The 17,403-nt window shown below is 48.7% G+C and overlaps 1 protein-coding gene across 15 annotated transcripts in view; it reads left to right on the plus strand.

Moving 5' to 3' along the window:
• The first annotated feature begins 5,001 nt into the window (after window positions 1-5,001).
• Window positions 5,002-17,403, plus strand: part of H6PD (hexose-6-phosphate dehydrogenase/glucose 1-dehydrogenase) — a 44,475-nt gene continuing 32,073 nt past the window's right edge. For 14 of the 15 annotated variants that reach the window (XR_010321283.1, XR_010321286.1, XR_010321289.1 and 11 more), the window contains exons 1-2: window positions 5,002-5,416; window positions 10,405-10,737. Coding sequence is in view for 2 of the 15 variants with exons in the window: in XM_064281225.1 (XP_064137295.1) it covers window positions 10,712-10,737 (26 nt within the window). In the remaining 13 variants the exon portion in view is untranslated. The remainder of the gene's footprint in view (window positions 5,417-10,404; window positions 10,738-17,403) is intronic. The other variant, XM_064281227.1, reaches the window with a different exon arrangement.

The following is a 17,403-nucleotide window of genomic DNA, read 5'->3' on the forward strand; positions in this document are numbered from 1 at the left end:
TTGAAGGTGGAGGAAGGGGGCCATAAGCCAAGATTTAGGGTGGCCTCTCTAAGAGCTGGGAATAGATCTCAGCTGAGAGCCAGCAAGGAACCTGGCATCTTAGTCCTACAACCTCAAAGAACTGAATTCTGCCCAAACCCAAATGAACAAGAAAATGGCTCCCCCAGAAAATGGCCCTGCCAATACCTTGACTTCTGTGAGGCCTGTGTTGGACCTCTGACCTCCAGAACTGTAAGTCGATAAATTTGTGTTGTTAAAGCCACTAAATCTGGACTAATGGACCACAACTACCACAGCCTCCACCAGACTGAGTCCAGCACAACAGATGGTGCCCAGCTACCACCACCAACTGCTTTGACAAGGATCACAATAGAGGGTCCTAGACAGAGCCAGAGAAAAACGTAGAACAAAATTCTAACTCACAAAAAAAAAGATCAGACTTACTGATCCGACAGAGGCTGGAGAAACCTGGAGAGTGTGGCCTCTGGATATCCTTTTAACTCAATGTTGAAGTCACTCCTGAGGTTCACCCTTCAGCCAAAGATTAGAGGGCCCATGAAAGAAAATGAGACTAAAGGGGCACACCAGCCCAGGGGCAACAACTAGAAGGCAGGAGGGAACAGGAAAGCTGGTAACAGGGAACCCAAAGTCAAGAAGGGAGAATGTTGACAGGTCGTGGCATTGGCCACCAATGTCACAAAACAATGTGTATTGTTCAGTGAGAAACCAATTTGCTATGTAAACCTTCATCTAAAGTACAATTAAAAAAAAAAAAAAGCCACGAAATCTACTGTAGTTTGTTATGGTAGCAACAGATGACTACAAGCTTTTGGAAGCCTTTTTTTTTTTTTTTAAGTTTTCCTAGGCTTCTCACGTCTGGGGATGAAAAGGTCTCCACAGGGCTGAAAATCTGACACCTGTTCTCTCCCTTCTTCTAGGAGAACAGTAGAATGAACAAGAGGAGCTGAGTTTGTGAGTGGTATCTGAAAATAGAAACTGCAACAGGGTTTTATTTCTAACTCCACAGACATCTCTCATGTCTCATTCATCTTCCTGGGTCTCCCTTCCTTGTCCGCAAAGCAGGCTGACTTCTGCCTACCCCACAGTTGAAGATCTAGGAAGATTTAAAAAAATCAGCTTCACAAATAAAGCCCCAGGGTGCTCCTTGTCAGGCAGGGGATAAACCACAGACACAGTATCGCCATAGGACCCACCACAGATATTCCTCCTTTCTCTGGCTCCTTCATGGGGTTTGGACACACCTAGTCCCTTTTGATGAGGCCTGTGGGGCCACAGATATTCCTCCTTTCTCTGGCTCCTTCATGGGGTTTGGACACACCTAGTCCCTTTTGATGAGGCCTGTGGGGCCACAGATATTCCTCCTTTCTCTGGCTCCTTCATGGGGTTTGGACACACCTAGTCCCTTTTGATGAGGCCTGGGGTGCCTTGTAACTGCCGTTAGCACAGGAATGAGAAAAACTTGAGACTGGTGAACATGCTGAAACTAATCACATGGCCTAAATCCACAAGGTTTTAGATTTTTTTGTTTTGGGGCGGGGGGGGCGGGTTAGTTTCCTAGGAGTCCCTGAAAGGCACAAAAGGTTAAGTGTTAAGTACTCTTTTACTAACCAAAAGGTTGGAGGTTTGAACTCACCCAGCGGCACCTCGGAAGAAAGGCCTGGTAAGCTGCTGCTGGAAAGATTATCACCAAGAAAACCCCATGGAGCAGTTCTACCCTGTAACACATGGGGTTGCCACCAGTCGGAATTGACTCAATAGCAATGGGTTTAGTTTTCTATGGTTGTCAACAACGTACCACAGTGTGTGGCTTAAAACAACAGAAATTTACTGTCATAGTTCTGGAGACTAGGAGCCAGAAATCAGGGTGTCAGCTGTGTGTTGATTCTTTCTGAGGCTTTGAGAAAGAATCTGTTCCATGCCTATCTCCTCACTTCTGGTGATGGCCAGCGATTCTTGGCTTGCAGCTGCATTACTCCAATATCTGCCTCCATAATCACATGGCTGTCTTCCCTCATGCCTCCCTGTCTCTGTGTCTCTTTTCTTCTTTTATAAGGTCTGCAATGAGCCCTGGTGGCACATTAACCAAACGGTCGGTGGTTCGAACCCATCAGCTGCTCCACGAAAGAAAGATGTGGCTGTCTGGTCCTATTAAGATTACAGCCTTGGAAATCCTACAGGGGCAGTTCTAGTCTGTCCTATAGAGTCGCTAGAGGTTGCAATAGACTCAATGGCAATGGTTTGGCTTGGTTAGAATGACAGCACTCAGACTGGATTAGGACCCATTTTATTCCAGCACAATCTATTATTAATTTATCTGAAAACATCTTCAAAGTCCGTTTTTCCAAACGAGGTCACATTCACAGGTACCAGGGGTTAGGACTTCAACGTATCTTTTTGGGGGAACACAATTCAATCCATAACTGGGGGGATATTCTCACACATGGAGGACTAGGAGTTAGCATGACCAAATGGCTTTCATGCAATTGCCCAAATCAAGCTAGAAGGTTCAGAGGCTGGATGAGATGAGATGGAGACACCAGGTCTCAAGGAGCAGCAGAAAAGTGAAAACACTTTGAAGATGTGTGGTAGTGGAAACACCAGCAGGAGGGACAGTTGTGACACTCATGCTCATTTCCCACCACTCCTCAGACCCTATTCTACCACCAAATTAGACACACTCATTTCCTTAATAAGCTGATTTCAATCAACTTTATTTGGGGATATTCTTTAAGGTGCCCTCAGGAAAACTAAGACACTTTTCACAGTAGCCTAAAGGTGGAAACGACTGAAATATCCACCAACAGATGAATGGATAAATAAAATATAGTATATACACCCAATGCAATACTACTATGCCATAAAGAGAAATGAAATCCTGATGTATGCCACTACATGGACGAACCTTGAAAGCATCATGCTGAGCAAAATAAATCGAACCGAACCCATTGCCGTGGAGTCGATTCCGACTCATAGCGACCCTATAGAACAGAGTAGAACTGCCCCATAGGGTTTCCAAGGAGTTCCTAGGGGACTGGAACTGCCGATCTTCTGGTTAGCAGCTATAGCTTTTAACCACTACGCCACCAGAATTCCGAGCGAGACAAGTCAGTTGTAAAAGGACAAATATTGTATGATTTCACTTACATGAAATAAGCAAATGTATAGAAACCAAAGATTATTAGTGGTTATCAGGGGTTGGAGGGAGGGGGAAAACAGGAGTTTTTACTTAGTGGGCACTGAGTTTATATTAACGGTGGTGGAATGGTTTGGAAAAGGGTGTCCAGAACGGTAGCACAACTTGGAGAATGTAATCGGTATCACCGAATTGTACATGTAGAAATTGTTGAGATAGCGCATGTTTTGATACATATTTTTTCACCACAATAAAATTAAAAAAAAAAAAAAGAAGACCACCACCCTTGTGATTGCCACAGAGTCCTGGGAAATGTTCACTTGGCTTAGCTCAGGCCCTGGGCACCTGCCTTCTCCCATCTGTGCCTCCCTTAGCCCTGGTGTTCATGGGTGTGTGGGTGCATGGCACACCCAGGGTTATGGAGCGTAGGAGGTGCCACCAGGCCACATCCTGGCATTGGACAAGTCCGGTTTGACTGGCCCCTGCTGGAGACCTCCTGCCCACTTCCGCTATGAAGGCTCCTGGGCCCTCCCTGCATGCCCTGGCTCCTTCCTGAGGCCCCCAGGTAGCCTTGGGCTCCCCAGCCTTCCTGGAAGTTCCTTGCCTAACACTCCGTGTGGCAATCGCGCCTATTGGCCTCACTTAGTCCTGCCGGTCACTGCCAAGCTCCCTCTGGTAGCCAATGCTCCCACCTCTGACTGAACCTTCCTTAAATGAAACGCTGCTGCAAGTCCTCTCTCAGGTCAGAATTCCCCTCTTGGGGATCCAGTGTTCTTGTTCTCCAGCAGGGGGGCTATCCCTTCCTCTGTCCTGGGGTGAGAGGGAGGTGGGTCTAGGAGTGGGATGGGGAACCTAAGCCCAGGAGGTGGTCCTGCCTTGATGAGCCCTGAGGGCTCTGCTGAGAAAAAGGGCCAGGGAGGGAGCAGCTGCCTCTCCAGTGGCTGGGACTCCATGGGGGCAGTGACACCGATGAAGGGCTTGGTCCCGAGGTTGCTGACCTTCACATATTGCATGATAATGGTAAAAGGGTGGGCTGGAGGACTGGAAATAACATCCACTGAGCACTGTGAGGAGAGGCTGACCCACGTTATTTAAACACTTCACAATCGCCCCACAAAGACTCCTTATTTTCCCATTTACAGATAAAGAAACAGAGACTGTTACCTCTTAAAGCCACACCGGCACAAACTATCATTTACTGAGCCCTCCGAGGTGGGGACTTCCATTGCCCCCATCGTACAGGTGAAGAAACTGAGCCTCAGGTTAGTGTGCTCAAGGTCACAAGAGATTCGAAGCTGTCTGGTGGAAGCGTGGCAAGAGTGTGCTCGCCAACCCCTAAACCACCAGTTCTGGGTATTGACCATAGATGGACCACGCCCCTCGTTCTACAGATGGGGAAAGTGAAGCCTGGAAGGTCCCAGAGCTGGTGCCAGATCCTGGGGAGATGCCGCCCGGCTTCCAGACTTCCTCGGGGCTCATCTGTGTAACAGACTCAGCCAGGCAGCCCCTAGGATGCACATCAGAACCCGGGGGGAGGGGGGAATGGCAATGTATGGGAGGGCGTGAGGGAGGGCGGTGGAGTCCCCAAGAGCCCGGCCTCCTGCCCGCCCACTTCACTCCGAAGTCCAGCAGCTCCCCCGCGAACCAAGGAATCACTGCGAAGGCTCCGCCTCCTCCCCGAGTTACCCCGAGCTAGGGGGCGTGGCCTCGCCTGCGCTTCTGCCTTCGCTGAGCACAGCCCGCGCGCCCCTCTGCGCCGGGGGCCTCACTGCGCGCGCGCCCCTGGGCTGGGGCCCTGGCGCCCGCGCGCCCCTAGCCCGGGGCCCCACTTCGTGCGCGTGCCCCGCGCCCGGGGCTCCTCTGCATGCCCGATCCGGGGGGAGCGAGGCTGCCCGGGGGTCCCCATGGCCTGACACCTCCCCGCCTCGGGTCGGAGTGAGAGCGGGAGCGCGGGGCAGGGAAGGGGAGGTGGCCTCGGGGCGGCCTTGGCCTCGCGCCTCCCCTCTCACCGTCCCCGGCTCCTCCCGCGAAATCCGAGCCTGCTGTCAGGCGTGGGGCCGCGTGACGCCCGCACCTGTCGGAGGCCCCGGGCCGGCCCCGGCAGCCCGCCCTGCGGAGGAGGATGTGTGGGGCCAGGGTCAGAGGCCCGCGCGGGGGAGCCCCCTCTCTGCCGGGGCCGCGTCGGGCCTGAGCCCTCCGGCAGCGCCCGCGCCTCCCCTGCCATTTCCCGGAGAAGCGCCCGGCCCCGACGAGCGAGATGAAGTAAGCTGCACCCCCGCTTTCTCTCTGGCTCCTTTTGCCAAAGGCGCTGCTTATAACCGGACAGCATCCGCGTACGCGCGCGGGGCCGAACCAGAGGTCGGGCGGTCAGGCGGCCCCGGAGGCTGGCCTCTCGTGGTGGCTACAGTGCCTGGGCATTTCTTTCAGAAGAGTCATCCCAACCAGCCACCCACCCGCTGCCTCGGCTCAGACCCAGGCAGTGGCAGTTCCTGCCCTTAATCACCCTCCCAGGCCTCCTTCCGCAAAAAAAAAAAAAAAGTTAATGTTCACTTCCTCCTCTGTAGGTCCCCGTGGCGCGGTAGTTCTGACTTGGTGGCGGTTCTGTAGGAGGCAGCCAGGCCCTTCGAGGGTAGTACAGGGGTTCACAGGCGTCCCTTTCCCTAGGCTTTCTGGAATTTAATTCTAGGAGCGTAGGAACTCAACTTATTTATTTTTTTCTGGAATCTGCTTAATCTTTGCCAGCAACCACTCAGGTTTCAATCACTGTTTACAATGCACAGTTCCACCGAGTGACTTTCTGGAATCTCCCTGGACCACTAGAGATCAGATCCCTCGAACTTGAATGCTTAGCTGGGAATGAGAACTTCTGGAAAGTGAGGGGTCGCAGATGAGGGGAAAGTGTTGTAAAATGGGCATAAATTATGGTCTGCATTCTCTGTAGCAATGGATGGCTGATAGGATATTTGAGTTTCTGAGGCTAATCTTTTGGTACGTTTTAGGGACAGCTGTGATAAAATGTTCAGTGTTTGGCATGAGCAGAGCTTAGTTTTCAGGCAGCTTTTTCTGTAACTGTTTGAGGTAAATGAATGCGCACAAACTCTACACAAACATATTAAAAAAAATTTTTTTTTTTTTAATCCAGAGACTTGAGTTTACTAAATTACTGTTACTGTCAGGTGGTTTTATTGTTGTTGCTTGGTGCCATCGAGTCGATTTTCGACCCATAGCCATCCCGCGTGACAGGACAGAACTGCTCCGCAGGGTTTTCTAGGCTTTAATCTTTATGGGCAGGACCGGGTAGTGTTTCATTCTGTTGTACGTAAGGTCGCTATGAGTCCGAACCGACTCAACGACACCTAACAACAACAACAATACTCTTTAAGAGAGCAGATTGCCAGGCTTTTCTCTGGCAGAGCTGCTGAGTGGGTTCGAACGACCAACCTTTCAGTTAAAAATTAAATCCATGGGCAAACAAAGGGGAAAGGAAGAGATATCTTTGATCATCTGTGGCCTACAGACTTCTCCTTTTATTTATGCCACTTGCACAAGCGGTAATAGATGTCATTGCTTGTTGCCAGACCTCACTGTGAATGCCACCGGGCCTTGTCTAACCCAGTAATCCTGAGAGCAGGCGGTGGTCTTTCTCCTGTTCTGAGGTGGGAGTCACATGGCCATTTGTCTGGGAGATTTCTTAATACCACATCCTCCCAAAGATCTTCATGACCGTGATCTGGGTGTTTTTTTTTTTTTGGCCAGACATTAGTGTGAAGTAGATCATCTCCATTTCACAGCTGGAGAAAAGGAGGCCCTCGACTTAAGCGAAAGAAAGGCTAGAGTATAAACCCGAGGGCTGGCCTGGAGACTTTCTAACCGGGAAGAATTCCAGCATTATATCCATTTAATTTTTCCTCAGTATGAGTCAGAGGTCGTGGTGAGGTGTTTCTTGGCATTTTTTTCTGCGGTGGTATGAGCGATTGGTTTTACAGCAATTCTAAGAAGCCAGCAAGAAAAGCCCCTCCATTGACGATGCTGTTCGTTTAGTAGTGACGGAAGTTAACATTTCTTGAGTGCTTACTGTTTGGCAAGCATCTGTGTAATATCTTACACGGATTATCTCGTTTTGTGTTTCTAATGGACTCGTTTTCCTATCCTGTGTTTGAGGCACAGAGGGGTAAAATAACTTGTCTGAGATCACACTGTTACTAAGTAGAAAAGCAAAGATTTGAATTCAGAGTTCAGACAAGCTAATACAGTGTTTAAAATTTCTTCAGTTTGGAGTTGTAGCCACACATTTTACAGGTAGGTAGCATGAGCCTGGCTCTCAGATTGTGAGCTTTGGAGGCAGACTGCCTATGTTAAGATCCCATCAGCACTGAGCTGCCTGACCGTCAGTAAGTTATTTTACCTCTCTGTACCTTAGTAGCGACCCTATAGGAGAGAGTAGAACCGCCCCATAGAGTTTCCAAGGAGTGCCTGGCGGATTCAAACTGCCTACCCTTTGGTTAGCAGCCGTAGCACTTAACCACGACGCCTTATAGGGTCACTCTGAGTCGGAATTAACTCGACGGCACTGGGTTTGGTTTTTTTTTTTTTTGGTGTTTGTACCTTAGTCCCTGCTCTTTTGACTGCTAACAATGGGAATAATAGTAGTACCTACTTCCTAGGGTTGTGGCAAGAATAAAATGGCACGCTGCGTGTCACATTCTTAGCTTGGCGTTTGGCTTATAGTTAAAAAGTCTATAAATATCTTTTTGATTGTTAATAGTTTTGTTACAACTAGTAAGCTGCTATTGGTGTGTGATGTGTCACAGTGCTTGAAGTTCACCGTTAGGGATTTATTCTTTCGTGCCACCGTTCCAATGCAGATACCTCCAGAAGCTGGTGGTCGTGTACAAATGGGATTTGTTTGTTTGCTCAGCAAGTATTTATAGAGCACCTTCTGTGTGCCAGACCCTGTTTTTGATACTAGAAATACGGCAGTGAGCAAAACAGACGAAAATTCCACCCTCATCGCCACTTAACATTCTTGGGGGGACGGGTTGACAGACAATAGAATAAATAGTCTAATCATGCAGTATGTTAGAAAATGCTACATACTACAAAAACCAAAACAAGAAACTAAGCATGTTGCTGTCAAGTCAGTTCCACCTCATGTAGATTCCATGTGTTACAGAGTAGAACCGCTCCTTAGAGTTTCCTTGGCTGAAATCTTTATAGAGGCAGATTGCCAGACCTTCCTTCCACTGTGCCGCTGGGTGGATTTGAACCACCAATCTTTAGGTTAACAGTCAAGGGTAAACCATTTGCGCTACCCAGGGACCTTAAGTACTATAACCAAAAAAAAAACCAAACCCAGTGCCGTCGAGTCAATGCTGCCTCCTAGCGACCCTATAGAACAGAGTAGAACTGCCCCATAGAGTTTCCAAGGAGCACCTGGCGGATTCGAACTGTCGACCGTTTGGTTACCAGCCATAGCGCTTAACCACTATGCCACCAGAGTTTCCTTATGTACTACAGGAAGAAGTAAAGAAGGAGAGGATAGAGAGTGTGAGATGGGATGGGAGGTTTATAGTTTTACAGAGAGTGGCCTGAGAAATCTCACTGAGAAGGTGACATTTCAGCAAGGCATTGAAGTTAGTGAGGCTGTGAACCATGCGGACAACTGCGGGGTGGGTGTGGGGGGAGTGGGCCAGGCAGAGAGAACAGGAAGTACAAAGGCCTTGAGGCAGGAGGATGGGTGGTGGAGCCTCGGGAGGGGCAGAGTAGTAGGGGAAGAGGTCAGTGAGGTAATGGTGGGAGGCGAATATATAGACCCTGCAGTCCTCTAAATTGGAATGAGGTGGCCTGACCCACTGCTGTGTTGAGGCTTAACTATAGAGAGGGCAAGCAGGAGGCCAGTTAGGAGTTGCTACAGTAATCCAGACAGAAATGGCGGTGACTAGGGCCTGTGCAGAGCATTGGAAGGTGATGAGGAATAGTTGTAGATAAATTTTGAAGATAGAAACTATAGGATTTGCCGACCCCAAGGTTTCTGGCCTGAACACCAGAAGAATAGAGTTGTCAGTTACTGAGAATGGAGAATGCTGTTTGGAGCAGGTTGGGACATAAGTCAGTTCAATTTTGAGCATGTTAAATCTTGAAGACATCCAAGTAATGGCATCAGAGTAGGCAGTTGGCTGTATGAGTGTGGAGTTGGGGGACAGAAATCCAGACTGGAGATTTGGGAGTATCAACAGTTACATGCCGGTAAATATTTAATAACTGACTTTGAAGGGGGCAGGGGCTGTTTGGGGACCTCTATTTTATAGCATTTGCCAATTCCTGTGGTGTAAATACTCCCACCCAAACCAATATTCAACCACAATGTTATAGGATACCTTTACCATACAGGTAATGTCAAGAGCATAGACAATAGTAAAATCTACTAAAATAGTTAGAAAGTGATGAGTTCGAGTACTGATGACCTTTGCTTTTCGTAGAATTTATTTAATTGTAACTTCATACAATTCAGTTTTTAATAATGACTGTGTTTAACAACTGGCTTGAAAAACTCCTGAAAATCTAGCAATTGAGCTACGTGTGCAGGTTTCAGCTGACTCCAGCATACCACTGATTATAGGGACCCAAGATTGGTCCCTGAAGAAATGGTAGGAATGAGGTTTCTCTGAGATTCGGGAGGAATAAGGGAAACAGGAAGGAGCCCTGGGGGTGCAGTGGTTAAGCACTTGGCTGCTAACCGAAAGGTTGGCGGTTTGAACCCACCAGCTGCTCCGTGGAAGAAAGATGTGGCAGTCTGCTTCTGTAAAGATGAAAAACCAAACCTGATTGCATCAGGTTGATTCCAACACAGCGACAGCCCTGGAAACCCTATGGAGCAGTTCTGCTCTGTCCTGTAGTGTCGCCGAGAGTCAGAATCGACTCCACGGCAGTGATTACTGACAGCAGAGCCTGATCGTGTTTCTTGTGTCCCCAGTCCAGCCCTGAGGGAACTGAATGCAGGTCAGAGTTCACTGACAAGGGGTTTGACTTGTGTCTTCATTGATGTGTTTGGCACAGATGGGCCAGATGTAGAAGCAAAGAGGGCAGGAAAAGTACTTGAGATGGCTTGTGAAACAGGGACTGGGCAATTCCTTGTGCTTAGTTAAGATGATCTCCAGTTTGAACTCGTTTTCCTCCCACGCATTCTTTTAAAAATTCCAAACTCATGGGCTGTGACCATAAGAAAATTTCCATTCATCATCCCTTTGTAGGCAGAGGTCAAGGTGCAATGTGGTGTTGGGAAAGGGACTTGGCAGCGGCGGCCACTGACCTTCACCCCCAGCTCCTTTCTGCCGCCCCTTGCTGCCGGGAATAGAGGCTCCAAGCTGCATCCTGTGGTTGACCAGAACCTGCTCTGCTGCTGGAGCCCCTGCACAAGCTGAGCTGCCTGGGGCTGGTCAAGGACGCTGGTGGCTGCTGACCAGGCCTGCCTCCTTCGCTGGGGTGAAAACAAAGACCGGAACCCTCGTTTCCATCCGAACCCTCTGGCTGGCCAAGCCAGTATTCACAGGTTTTGCGATGGTGGCAGAGCCCGTTTTTAAAAGGTGAGTCTCCCAGGATAGAAAGCTGGTGGGAACCTCTCAGATTCGGAGTTAGGGCAGTGAAGGGTGCCCTGGACCGTGTGTGGGTGCCCAGAATCAGCCCAAACGCCGAGGGAGCCTGTCAGAAAAACATCTTTTGTGCCTACCTAGAGGATGACCCCACGGCATCACACTTTCTAGTGTGGCGTATTTCTGGCAGCTCTGTTGAGTTAGAATTGCCGTAAGTGAAATCACATCTGCCACGCTCTTAAGTTATAGCTTCAAAGAATTTTATCTTAACTTCTGAGTGATGCCCAGTTATCCTTGTATTTTAGCTCATTGCTTGGTATATTAGTCCTGTCTTTGCCTGTCCTGCTGCATAGGTCTAAGGCTCCAAGCGCTCAACTTATAAAAAATCCAAAGGTGTCTTCCCTGATATTAGGGTGGCCGTCTCCTTTCCAGGAGCCCTAGTGGCGCAGACGGTTGAGTGTTTGGCTGCTAACCAAAAGTTTGGCAGTTTGAATCCACCCAGCTGCTCCATGGGAGAAAGACCTGTTAATCTGCTTCCGTAAAGATTACAGCCACAAAAACCCTATGGGGTAGCTCTCCTCTGTCACATGGGGTCACTATGAGTTGAAAATGACTCGACAGCATCTAGCAACAACAACATCTTCTTTCCTTGGAGAACATAGGACTTAGGAGTCCCTGGGTGGCATAAACGGTTAAGCACTGAACTATTAACTGAAAGGTTGGTGGTTCAAATCCACCCATAGGTACCTCAGAAGAAAGGCCTGGAGATCTGCTTTCAAAAGGCCACAGCCTTGAAAACTATGGAGCTCAGTTCTACTCTGCACAAGTGGGGTCACCATGACTCAATGACAATTGGTTTGGGTTTAGGGGCAATAAAACAAAATATCATACGCATCCTTTGGCCCATTTTCCTCATTTCAGATTAGGAAACCAAGACCCAGCCCAGTTAAGTGACTTGTCCAAAGTTGTGTGGTTGTTTAGCATTACGGTCTGGACAAGAATCCCCATAGCCCAATTCCCAATCTAATACACTGTGCTTCCTCTCCTACAGCTTCTTAAATTTTTCACCAGGGTTTTCGTATTCATTTTATTAAAAGTAGAAGAGAGTCATCACAGGGTCAGCTGCTGAAGGACTACCTCCATGCTTTTAGGCTAAATTCAAATTTGTGATTTTTCAAGATTTCCTTGGTGGCACAAGATGTTGTGCTTGACTAACCTAAAGGTTGGCACCTTGAACCCACCCAGCATTGCCACGGAAGAAAAGCCTGGCAATCAGCTTCTGTAAAGATTACAGTTAAGAAAACCCTACGGAGCAGTTTTACTCTGTAACACATGGGTTCACCCTGAGGCAGAATCCACACGATAACGGGTTCGGACTTTTGTGTGTGTATTTTATCTTCCTCTTAGAGCAGGCGTGGAGGCAGGAGGGAGAAAGGCTACAGGAAAAAACTTTGAAAAGTGGAAGCTCTGCAGTGTGAGTGGGGAGGTTTGGGCTGCAGGTGGATATGTTGGAGCCATGATGGATTTCCTGTTACCTCGCCTCTAGTTCAGAGGCCGGCATGCTTTTCCTGACTCTGACTTAATTGGACTTCTTGTGGTGGCACAGTGGTTAAGAGCTTGGCTGCTAACCAAAAGATCAGGAGTTCGAATCCACCAGCTGCTTCTTGGCAACCCAACGAGGCAGTTCTATTCTGTCCTATTAGGGTCAGCTCAACTGCAACCGGTTTTGGGCCAGCCTGTTTCCTGTCTGGGCACAGGGAGGATAGCCCCAGGGCAGGGTATAAGAACTAGTGGGTAGGGGGGAGTGGTATGCAAATACCAGGGTTTGTTCTTAGTGCTGTAGCCCTGGGAAGGGAGGGAGCTGCACAGATAGCATTTGTCCTGACAGCCAGGGCATTATGCCACCCTTGGGGCCAGGAGGCACTTTGTATTTCATTAACTTAATTAACATCTGTATAGAGTTTTTGTCACATGCATTACCGCCTCTCATTTAGGTTGGTGGTATTAGCCCAGTGTCTTAGTCATCTAGTGTTGCTATAACAGAAATATCACTAGCGGATGGCTTTAACGAAGAGAAGTTTATTCTCTCACAGCCTAGGAGGCCAGAAGTCTGAATTCAGGATGCCAGCTCCTGTGGAAGGCTTTCTCTCTCTGTCAGCTCTGGGGAAGGCCCTTGTCATCAGTCTTCTCTGGTCGAGGAGCTTCTCAGTGCAGGGATCGTGGGTCCAAAAGATGCTCTGTTCTCCTGGCTCTTGTTTCTTGGTGGTACGAGATCCCCTGTCTCTCTGCTCCCTTCTCTCCTTTATATCTGAAAAGATATTGACTTATGACAAAACCTACTCTTATAGATTGAGTCCTGCCTCATTAACATAACTGCCTCTAACCTGCCACATTAACATCATAGAGGTTAGGATTTATAACACACAGGATAAATATATCAGATTACGAAACGGTGAACAATCACAGAATGCTGGGAACCATGGCCTAGCCAAGTTGACAGACATTTTTGGGGGATACAGTTCAATCCGTCACACCCAGTTTTACAGATGAAGAAACATGGACCCAAATTGATATGCTGGTTTAATTAAGTCATACAGCTAGGGAATGACTTTGAACTCGGCTCTGACCCAAATACCATGGCACCATGTTCCTCTACTCAACTAAGGAAGCCGTGTAGCCTAGTGACCAGGGTCTTGGACTTTGTGACTTGGCAGTCTATCTCACCTCCCAGCTTACACGTCTGTAAAATGGGAATCATTACACCAGTGTTGGGAGGAAGTCTCGAGACAGGCATCTGAAGCATCTGGCTCAGCGCCTGGCCCACGGCAACGACTCAGTAAACATCAGGTATTGTTATGGGACTGTCAGCACACCTAGTCCTCATTTATCGATATTTTGCGTTTGTGACAATAGTAAATAGTAAATACTATCTGGCTATTTTGCACATTAACGAGGTGGTGGGCGTGGCGGCAGTGGTTGTGGAGTGTCCCTTCCCTCTAGAAGGCTCTCTGTGCTGCCCCCACACTCTGCTTCCACCTGCCCGCAGAGGCGCTGCATCCAGTTGCCATACAGGGCTGGCCTCCTCTATGGCTATGGCCTCTGGAGTGACGCACAGGCGTCAGTGGGGCACCTGTTCTGGGTCCCCAGCTGCCATGCAGCCTGAGGCCCTGAAGCTCAAAATTGCTGTGGGGTGGGAAGAGAGGAAAGAAAGGTATCGGAGAGAGTATTTGGAAGAAATGTTTGCAAATTTAATGACATCCCACAGTGAGCTGAAATGGGCCTGAAGCCTCCGCCTGGGTGAAGCTAGGTGCGGGGCCAGGCTCCCAGGGCCCTCACAAGAAGCGCCAGCCTCTGCCTCAGTGACTCACCAGGCCTGGAGGGCAGAGCAGGCTCCAGGATCATGAAAGCAGGGCTTGCAGGGGTGGGAATGAGCCCTGGAGGTGGCTCCGCAAGGGAAACTCTGAGCCAGCACAGGAGGAAGGTGAAGTGGTTAAGCCGCGGGCCCTCCAGTCACACAGGCCGGCTTTATCCAGATTTATCTCCTCCAAACCTCCTTCTCCACAGAGGAATGATCCATAACTGGACTCATCACAGCGATGACACATCGGTAAATCTTAGCTGTTACTATTTTTATGATCGAATTTTCTAAATTAAAAAACTGGACAAATGGATTATCTGAAAACAGAAAAAAAAAACCTCCATTTTCAGATAACACAGGTTTTCACTTAACGACCTGGTCTTTGGAACCTAACCACCTCGATAAGTGAGGAATGGGTATAGTTGGCATCCAGTTTTTCTGGGGGGGGGCAATGGGGGACAAACGAATCCAAATCATTCAAGGCTTTTTTGAAATACCTTGTTTGGCCCCATGCTGGACCTACTGAAGCAGGGTTTCGTTGAGTGAAGGGACCAGGAGACGAGCTGTGTGTGTTTTGAAAAGCCTTCTCGTTGATTCTGATGCACTCCTCTGCTGGGGAGCCATTGCTTCATAGCCATGCTACTCAAAGTGCGGTCTCCAGCCCCTTCCCCAGACCTTCTCAATCAGAATCAGCCTTTTAAAAAGATACCCAGGAGATGGGAATGTACATTAAGGGTTGAGAAACATGATAATAAAAACAATTCGAGCACACACATTCTAGCTTAGGAAAGAGTTGTTCCCTGGTTGTTTTGCAACCCCTTGTAAACAACTATGCTGAAATGCCTGGTCTCTTTGGTTTGTATTTGGGGACGTAAGTGGGAGATAAGGAAGGTGAACCTGAGAACTGGGAGCCTGGAACGGGGGTGGGCAGGGAAGACTCAGAGTCAGAACTGGATCCCATCAAGGTCTGGGTGTCATTTCAGGCCAGGTGACCATTCATCACACTTATCTGCAGTCTTCTGGGGTGGGGTGGGGTGCTGGCCCTTGGGGCTCCCCCATCTGCTTGCCCAGGCACTCTGAGGCTCTTGAGCTCCTCCCCTTGTACCAGTCTAGAGCCCTGGCTCCCGGGATCTGCTCAAGAGCTCTGGAATTCAGCCTGCCAGCTGGCAGCTCCTCCTTTACCAGGCTATTCTCTGGGCTTCAGGTTTCTCTCTGCCTCTCTCCTGCACTGACCTTGCAGCTTTTCCTTCCCTCCAGTTGAGAAATTCTCGAAGGGTCAAGGGCAGGGATTGGGAAGCAGGAGAAGAAAGTAGAGTGGTCCTGTGACCCCTCTGTGGGTTTGGAGGTGAGTACAGATGGCAGGAGCGTGAAAAAGGAAGGCTGGCGGACCACTCAAGTGGTCCCTTGATCCTTCAGCTAAAGCTTCCATTAACGAGAAGAGTTGACATGCAGATATCTGGTGTCCTGCTGCCACTGGCACAAACACTGTTGTGTCCTCATCTTGGTTTGGCCACTAATCATCTTGGGGCTGGATCTCAAGAGAGAGGAAGAAAAAGCAAAGAGAGAAGTGGGAGGAGGGGGTCAGATGTCACAGTTAAGGGGCAGATCTGACCCTCTTGCAGGGAGAAGGAATGAGTGGGAGGGTGAACTGGCAGTTTCTGCAGTCTGGGTACCATGGCCTTTTATAAGCCACTTTTTATCTCTTTAAATCTCAATTTCCCTATCTGTATAACCCTGGGTGGCACAAACAGTTAAGCACTGACTACTAACCAAAAGATTGACCATTCAAACCCACCCAGAGGTGCCTCGGAAGACAGGCCTGGCAATCTGCTTCCAAAAGGTCACAGCCTTGAAAACTCCATGGAGCAGTTCTACTTTGCACACATGGGGTCACCCTGCGTCAGAATTGACTCAACGGCAATGAACAACAATAACATATTATATAGCCTAAGATTGTTGAGATTTTATTAATCCTCTATCTGGAAATCCTGGTGGCATAGTGGTTAAGTGCTATGGCTGTTAACAAAGTCAGCAGTTCAAATCCACCAGGTGCTCCCTGGAAACTCTATGGGGGGCAGTTCTACTCTCTCCTATAGGGTCGCTATGAGTTGGAATTGACTCGATGGCAATGGGTTTGGGTTTTTTTTGGGGGGGTTCTATCTGTATGAACCCACCCAAGGGCGTGGCAAAAGAAAGCCCTGGCCATCTGCTTCTGTAAAGGTTACAGCCAAGAAAACCCTGTGGAGCACAGTTCTACTCTGTTAATACGTAGGGTCACTGTAGGTTGGGATCGACTCGATGGCAACGGGTTATATCTGGTGGAATGCCTGTGACATAAAAAAAAAAAATTTTTTTTTTTTTTTTATATAGTAAGTGCTAAATCAGCCATCTTAGTTCCTTGCACCAGTCCCACCCTCAGGCAGTACCCCGCTTCCCCCTCGATCGCAGATGGCTGGTGTTGCTGACCAGGGTTACTTTCCTCCTCACTTCCTTCTACCCTTCCCTGAGTGCACCAGCCGTGGTGGGAAATGGAAGAAGTGGGTAGAAGCTATGGAGTAAAAGTTCAGCCCATTAAGCCGAACAACCTTGGTGAGAATATAAACCCAGAATAAACAGATCACCTGGTGCATTTGTGACAGACCCTAGGACTCTTACCCATCAGCTATTCCAAACTGGACAGAAAAACAGCCAAGACGCCAGCCTTACCCCAGGGAGGCACCAACTGCCGCCCACTGAGCTCAGGAACCAGGGAGCCTGGTTTCAGGCCACGCTCCCCTACTTTCTCCTACCTAAGCCTCAGTCTTTCCGTCTGCAAAAGGGGGCACTGTAATAGTAGCCACTCCATGTGGCTCTTTCCAGGATCCTTGTCTGGATTCAGTGAGATCTAACGCAGACATACGTTCTTAGTTCACTGTTTGGCATGTGCCAGCATTCAGTGTTTCACATGGTGTTTGCTGCTATTACTTAGATTCAATAATAATACCCAAAACCAAACCAAACCCAGTGCCATTGAGTCGATTCCGACTCATAGCGACCCTAGAGGACAGAGTAGAACTGCCCCATAGAGCTTCCAAGGAGCGCTTGGAGGATTTGATCTGCTGATCTCTTAGGGTTTCCTCCATAATAATAGCAACCACTTATACAGTGTTTAGGAGGTGGTGGGCACTGTACTAAAAATATTATAAATATTAACAAATTTCATCCTCATAACCACCCTATGATGTAAGTACCACCGTTATCCCCATTTCAGATGAGGAAACTGAGGTACAGAGAGGTTAAATAACTTCTCCAAGGACAAACAG

The sequence above is a fragment of the Loxodonta africana genome, chromosome 3, assembly GCF_030014295.1.
Source record: "Loxodonta africana isolate mLoxAfr1 chromosome 3, mLoxAfr1.hap2, whole genome shotgun sequence".
In the NCBI taxonomy this organism is placed as follows: Eukaryota; Metazoa; Chordata; class Mammalia; order Proboscidea; family Elephantidae; genus Loxodonta; species Loxodonta africana.